Raw genomic sequence first — 7,906 nt, 5'->3', positions numbered from 1 at the left:
TAATAATAATAATAATAATAATAATAATAATAATAATAATAATATCATAATAATAATAATAATAATAATAATAATAATAATGCATTGAAAAAAAGACTTTAAAATGCATATAAAATTCTTATCTTCCCCCAAAAACATATTTAAAAGGATTTCAATTTAATTTGTAATTATGAAGCAGATTTTTATGTAAAATACTTGCTGATAAAAGAAGACTTTTCTTCTTGAAATATAATTATGGTACATAACTTGTCACTCAACAAGAATATGGATACTATTTCAACACTCATGTGTGTAAAATTATTAAGTTTAAATAAATTCAGTATTTTAAAAAGGTAATAAAATTACATTCAAGGATGATTACAATCCAACAGAATTCACCAATTCCTTTAAAATATATGATTTAATCAACTAAATTTTAAAAAATGCACTATTTTTTTAACACAAACACAAATCGACAGTGACATTAACATATTTGCCTAATGACACATTTATCTCCAAATACTGGGAAACAAAACTGTATATTTTTTTTTGTTTGTATATAAGTTGATATATATTGGTTTTATATATAATTATGCTGATGTGTGGCCAATACGGTGCACCATTCATTTGTAACCTTTGGCTGAGTATATTCAGTTCATAAAAGGAGGCACGAATGAGTCATAAAAGATCTTGGTCGAAGGCCAACACACAGACCTTTTTTTGTTTTTCACAGTCGACATTAATAATTCATAATTCGCCACAAAGTCAAACCCCATTATTGCACATGTTAGCTGACTCGCGGCTGTAACGAGTGGCCCAAATATGTCAGCCTCTTCAACCTTTAACCGCCTGGCATTTATTTGGTTTAAAAAGACTTGTAGGTGAAGTGCAGATGTTTTCGCTTCTTTTAAAAGGAAGCAACAGCCCGAGAAGCTTGTCAAGAAACATCCGTCCAGTCCGATTTAAAGGCAATGATGAAACCGAGGCCGTGGGGAAGCCATTTACTGCCCTGGTGCACTTCTTGCATCATCAGTCCACTCCAGTGATGTTCAGATGAGATTTTTTAAAAATGCTTGCGTGGAGACTTGGCAGCATTTCAATAAAGTTTATCATGTTTGAATGCTTCAAATGGTGACTGATGATTTCAGAGCCCAACTTATGCATGAAGATTAATTCATATTATACTAGCATATATGACAGAGTGACTATAAAAAGATTACACACCTCTGTTCAAATGTCAGATTAAACATTTCAGAAGCTTATTGAATATACGCCTCACAGTGCAGAGGTGCAGGGTTCGATTCTTGCTACGGCCTTCTTGTGAGGAGTTTGCACGTTTGTTGGCTTCAGCATGCCCGCAACACTTGTTAGGAAAAGCGGATTCGTAAATGGATGGATGGATAGATGGATGAATGGATGGAAAAGCATATTGACCATAAATGTGATCAACAAGCTGAAAAACGAAATTAAAATGAAGAAATCGTTTTGAGAGCAGAAGTAAAATTAAACTGCTGTGATATTGTGGTTGCGCTTCCTCTTTTGGCTGGGCTCAAAATTCACCACCCATATTCATCCATCCATCCATTATTCAAGCCGCTTATCTTCATGAAGGTCGCGGGCCGTGCTGGAGCCTATCCCAGATGTCATCGGGCAGTCGGAAAGGGTACAGCCTGAACTGGCTGACAGCCAATCGCAGGACACACACAGACGAACAACCATTCACACTCACAGCCACACTTATGACCAATTTAGAGTGTTCAATCAACCTACAATGTATGTTTTTCTAATGTGAAACCGGAGTACCCGGAGAAAACCCACACAGGCATGGGGAGAACATGCAAACTCCGCACAAGGAGGCTGGAGCCGGATATGAACTCTGCACCGCGGAACTGTGAGGTGGACGTGCTAACCAGTCAACCACCGTGCTGCCACTCACATTCAGACATGTACAATGCAAGGCAACGCACATCTCTCTCCCGAATAAAGTTCAGCTGTTCTAGTATGTTTTTCTCCAGATTTTTCTTTTGTTTTTTTTGCTCTCTCTCTCTCTCTCTCTCTCTCTCTCTCTCTCTCTCTCTCTATATATATATATATCACACACAGCCACCTCCTGTGTGGCTCTCACATGAAACGCTTGTTTGTTTGGTGGGTTGGGGGGGCTTTATAACACTGAGGTTATCAGACTCCTTCCTGCTCCTTCGGCCGGCTCATTAAAAATGAATGCCGCTATGTGTGTGTGTGTGTGTGTGTGTGTGTGTGTGTGTGTGTGTGTGTGTGTGTGTGTGTACGTGTGTCAAGGACACAGGATTGTAGGCTTCTGTGGAGCACATACACAGAGGGTCTCTCTATATGGGGGAAGGTCAACATCAACAGGCAAATAAAAGTGTGAAGCAGCAACAGTCGTGTCTTGAACAAGTGAAGCTTGTTTCAGGCCTCCTGGTGACGTCCAACCAGATAAACATGAACACAACTTTCTATATGTCCGTGTTTTGAACCTGAGAAATACTGAGCAACAGCAGACAGTTTCACTTCGCTATGTGAAATTTGGTAGACATATTTGTTGTGAGTAGACCCACCAAAGCATCTCAAAACCGTATGCCTGAAAAAACAGAGGAAGTCTGTCATTTTGGTTTGTAGCAACTGTTTTGGAATCATTTTCAGAGGTTATTCAAATACAAACTTGTCCTACAGATCCTTTTGAAAATTCAGCTGTTCAAAGTCAGTTCCATTTAGCCCCATGAAATTTGGCAGATATGTCTATCATGAGTAGCCGTACAGAAAGTACCAAAATCCTATGCCAGAAAAGACAGAAGAAGTCTGCCGTTCTGGTTTGAAGCAACCATTTTAGGATCATTTCCAGAGATGCCTCAAACCTGAATTTGTCCAAAAGTCTGACCCCAACACCAGTTTCATTAAATTTGATAAACATGTGTCTTGAGTAGACGCAAGTTAAGCGAAGTCTCAAAAACCTACACCTGAAAATACACAGGAAAGACCGTTTGGGTCAAAACAGCCATTTTAATGTCAATTTGGCCATTTCCTTCAAAAAAAAAAGTTTGAGGGTAAATTACACAAGCAACTGCTACAATTTCGTTTTAACCATCCATCCATTTTCTGATCCACCTATCGTCACAAGGGTCGCGGGGCGTGCTGGAACTTATCCCAGCTGTCTTCGGGCAGTAGGCGTGGGACACTCTGAACTGGTTGCCAGCCAATCGCTGTGCTTTCGTTTTATCACACTTCATTTCACAAGTTTACACATTCTAGCTTTTGTTTCAAACGTCCAAAGTCCTTTTTTGCTCATGTCCTTGGCCATAAACTGGATGAAAAACAAACAAAAAAAAAAAAAACGAACTTACAGTAATGTCGTTGAATAGGATGTGATGATTGGTATGCCGTGGAACAGGTGTGAAGAACACTTTTACACCAAGACTAATTCAGTACAGTACGTCCGGCTGTCTGCCTGAGGGGGTCATGATGACTTTTATATCAACCCCCGGATAAAGCACACTGACCACATCGCCTCTTATATCACATCAAAGCTAACTCTTGAAGACCTCATGTTCAGGTCATTTGCCGTTCCACTCCAGTCCTGTAGGGGTCACTGTGGCAAAAATCACGTGAATGTCTTCAGAAAAATCTATCTATGGTGATTATGATTACAAATCAAGTCACAAACGTTCTCGAAGCATACGCATATTTTTAGACATCTTGAAGATAGGCACAAGAATGATAAAATACAGTGTGTAGCTTTCCAGCTGTCCGCTAAATTATTTTGAAAATACATTACCACACTGACTGTAATCCCTTACTGAGAAATGCCAATGTTATTCATTCTACCTGTACTTCTTTTGATGCCTTAAGGCAGGGATTTTTCTACGGGTAAAAAAAAAACAAAACAAAAACAAAAGCCTTCCCAAGTACAATTTGTATTTATTTAAAATGTATTAAGATTTTATTTAATTTTTACATTTATGTGCAATACATTTTCACAAATCATTAAGTATGGTATTTTATTTCCCGATAATTAAGTACCACATGCAAACTGTGCATAATGTCACAGTGGCTTAAATATGAAAGTGATTTTTGAGTGGGCTGAACATTGGTACTTCAAAAGTGTTTCACTCTGTTCCGTTCTCACTGACCATACAGAATGGACAAATACGTAACTCGGTCTCGTAACATCGGAGAATACATGTCACTTCCTGTTTCTTCACCCAAAGCTGTCCCCACTAGCAACATCAACTCAATCTAACAACACTACTGGTACAAAAAGTAGTTCTGTCTTTAATCTTTAAAAATGACGTGAACACTAAAATCGGATCGGAAAATGGATGGATGGATGGATGGATGGATGGATGGATGGATGGATGGATGGACCGATGAACAATTCAGCTCATGAAAAGCTTCTCAGAACCCATTGTGTTTGAGTATCTTGGGAGATTTCTGAAAGAAAACAGACAGACGTGACAGAATCTGCAACTAAGCTGCACATTGGCTGCTCATAAGCTTGCTCTTTTAAGTCAGCCATGTAAAGGCGAAATGTTTTCTTATATTTTCAGAGGTTGATGTGGGTAGAGATATCTACATACATTTTGGGGGCTATTGATCCCTGTTATTTTGACAATATTAACAATGTATTTTCACTGATTGTGAATGGACGTATAGTCTCCGGTCCATCCTGTAGCTCCCACCAAGACATGGAGGGAATGGCGGTCGGGGCGTAGTCATATCGCTTATTTACAGGGTACGGTTATTTTAAAGTAGTTAGTTTTACATACTGATTTCTCCAAATCAAATTGATCTAATTGAAAATGCAAGTTAAAATCATTTTCCTGATTAAAAAAAAAGATTCAGCTCATTCGTCAAAAATGGACCATCTCTGCCAGATGATCAATTTAACGTTGGTCATTGGTGCACTGTGATTGACTGGTGACCAGTTCAGGGTGGATCCCGCTTATCACATCAAATGTCAGCCCGGGTTGTCTCAATTGTTTTGACCCTAATGAGGACTCGCCATGTCGAAAATGAATGGAGGTATATTTCAACCATCTGGTGTCACATATAATGTAAAAAAAAATCAATTCAAACTTAATAGGGTTCTTGCTCCAACAAAGACATTGATGCAAGGGTGAAGTGGATATACTGTGACAATGTGACATCACGAGGCGGCCTGAACGCCAACATGTTATGAAAGTGTGAACACTTGATGTGTGATAGGAGGTTGTAAGGGCCTTTTGTGTCAATCTGTGAGGGGTGGTGTCAGGTCACCCACTTTTGACCCTTGAACTTAGAAGCTGCGCGGGTGCGGGTGCAGCTGACCCCTTCAAGTGTCTACTCGTGTAGTCAAGAGGAGAGTGGAGTTAAAATAAGATTTGGCAAGAGAATTGTTGCGAGTGAGTGAAGAAGAAAAATGATGAGTTAGCATGTTTTTTACTGTCCGTGATGACGCGTACGCTCAGTTTGCTCCCTGCTGCCGGAATAGTGACATTATGTTTTCTGGTTTAAAATAGAACACCACAAATAACAACTAAATAACTAGATGATGTGATATTCAAAAATAAAAACTTGAAAAATGTTGGTTAGCACGTCCGCCTCACAGTGCGGAGGTGCAGGATTAGATTCCGACTCGTATCTGCGTGGGTTTTCTCCGGGTACTCCGGTTTCCTCCCACATTCCTAAAACATGCATGGCAAATTGATGGAACACTCTAAATTGTCCCTGGAGTGTGACTGCGAGTGCGAATGGTTGTTCGTCTATGTGTGCCCTGCGATTGGCTGGCAACCAGTTCAGGGCGTACCCTGCCTATTGCCCGAAGACAGCTGGGATAGGCACGCCTGTGACCCTTGTGAGGATAAGCGGGCTGGAAAATGGATGGATGGTTCATTATGTGATCTACATTTATTTTATAGAGAAACAAATTGAAAAGTTATCCCAGCCACTTATCCTCATGAGGGTCGCGGGAGTGCTGGAGCCGATCCCAGCTGTATTCGGGGAGAAGGCAGAGTACACCCTGAACTGGCAGTTATGGATCAGCATATAAAGCTAATGCAATAAATCAACATGTTCACCATGCCAATTGATGAAAAAAATGAATATCATAAACGAAATACAAAAGCTTAAAATAAAAATAATAATTTAAATTATTACATTCATATAAATGTGTATTATATAAGGCATCATTATATTGTATAAATACTATGCACTGTATTATTTCATAGTATACAACATAGGATATTAATGGTCATTCACAAAGTGTCTCTATTTATTTTTTATTTAAAAAAAACTATTATACAAGTGTAAAAATACAGTACAAGAAAAAATAAAATATGAATAAATATGTGTGAATGTTTTTGTAAACATTCAAACAAAATGCAATAACACAACACTGTAGTAATATCAATATATTCGTTTGGAAATAAAATGCTAAAAAAAAAAAGGGAACACTTGGGAGTTACATTGTGTTGTTTCAGTGTTTCCTTTATTTTTTTTAGCAGTATTTTTAAATAACAATGGCAAGGAAACAAGCGTGGACTTCTATTTAGTTTGGAAGTCATACCAGTACGTGCATCATGGCAGTGCCTGACTAAAACACGAATCAAAGCAATCACATTCGGAATTATTATTGTCCTTAATGCATAACTTGTACACGCACACGGGTCGGGTGAAAAAAGAAAAGGGCAACACATACCAGCTCCTGCTTCAATCTACGCAGACACACGTCCATGCTCTTCTTCTTTGACATCTCGTGTTAGATAGAGAAAAACACGCCAAATGTCACGCAACGTGTCGCATCGTGACTGAGTTCTTTGCTCTGCAGCAGCAGCGTGGGGGAGACCAGAAGACAAGTCTGTGAAATCCTCCCTTCGTGTGACGCCAAACGAGTCAGACGCCGAGTGACAAAGCGTGCGTGCTTGCGCGCGCGCGTGCGTCCGTCCATTCAAGGGGAACTTTCAGTTGCTTCTCCAATTCAGTCCTGAGCCAGCCTCGTGGGCGTGGAATTGTGTTCATTTGAGTGACCACGAGGGAAAATAAAGTAATTCCGTTTTGTGTTATAGGCTACATGCGTGAATGTGTGCATAGGTTTTATTTGCTAACATCAGATTTTTGCAGGAAATTACTCTCGATAGTTCAATTCAGATGTTGCAAAAATGCCGATCTCAAAGACAAAAGATGAGTGCAGTTACGTTATTAGCGTGACGATAAGTGTGTGTTTGTGCGTGCGTAGACTTGCGTGCGTGCGTGTGTGCGCGTGAGTTACGCAGTTACGTTATTGGCGTGAAGATAAGCGTGTGTGTGTGTGTGTGTGTGTGTGTGTGTGTGTGTGTGTGTGTGTGTGTGTGCGCGTGCGTGCGCGCGTGTGTGTGTGTGTGTGTGTGTGTGTGCGTTTGTGTGTGTGCGCGCGCGTGTACACACAAGTTGATAGTGGAACGACTCTGGGATTACGATTCGATATGGTTCGGCTCAGTTTGAGAGGGTATGACGTCATTTTGTGTTGTCATTTTCCATACAAGTGAATGAAGTTGACAGAAATGTAAATGTGCCATTTTAGCTGATTCGATATGTATCTTGATCGATTTCAAAGCCAAACGATTGTATTCGGTCACGTCTTTTGAATCTTAAAACGATTTTCCAATTCAACTGTTTTTTTTTTGTTACACCTCTCTCTCTCTCTCTCTCTCTCTCTCTCTCTCTCTCTCTCTCTCTCTCTCTCTCTCTCTCTCTCTCTCTCTGTGTTTGTGTGTTTTCTCTTCAGGCAGGTGAGGGAGAAGTTGAAGAGGGATGTAGAGCAGATGAAGCTTCAGGATTCCAACTTCCAACCTGGTCTAGTGATTTTACAGGTTAACAGTCACTTGATTTGTGCACTCCATTTTTGATCACTGTATGCTCACATGATTTGCCATGTGCTCCTCCCTGTTTTTTTTTT

The 7,906-nt window shown here is 39.8% G+C and overlaps 1 protein-coding gene and 1 long non-coding RNA gene across 2 annotated transcripts in view; one reads left to right on the top strand and one right to left on the bottom strand.

Annotated features, from left to right (window-relative positions):
* The window catches only part of inka2 (inka box actin regulator 2), a 13,182-nt gene extending 6,192 nt beyond the window's left edge, over positions 1 to 6,990 (bottom strand). Inside the window, exon 1 of the mRNA XM_019861167.1 lies at positions 6,671 to 6,990. Within this exon, the coding sequence (XP_019716726.1) occupies positions 6,671 to 6,724 (54 nt within the window). The 5' untranslated portion in view covers positions 6,725 to 6,990. The remainder of the gene's footprint in view (positions 1 to 6,670) is intronic.
* Positions 6,991 to 7,421: 431 nt separating this feature from the next.
* Positions 7,422 to 7,906, top strand: part of LOC109510678 (uncharacterized) — a 4,214-nt gene continuing 3,729 nt past the window's right edge. Inside the window, exon 1 of the long non-coding RNA XR_002167165.1 lies at positions 7,422 to 7,513. This is a non-coding gene — a long non-coding RNA (uncharacterized LOC109510678). The remainder of the gene's footprint in view (positions 7,514 to 7,906) is intronic.

The sequence above is a fragment of the Hippocampus comes genome, unplaced genomic scaffold, assembly GCF_001891065.2.
Source record: "Hippocampus comes isolate QL1 unplaced genomic scaffold, H_comes_QL1_v1.1 scaffold40, whole genome shotgun sequence".
In the NCBI taxonomy this organism is placed as follows: Eukaryota; Metazoa; Chordata; class Actinopteri; order Syngnathiformes; family Syngnathidae; genus Hippocampus; species Hippocampus comes.
Note: the sequence above shows the minus strand (reverse complement) of the source record. Positions and strands in the feature narration are given on the sequence as shown.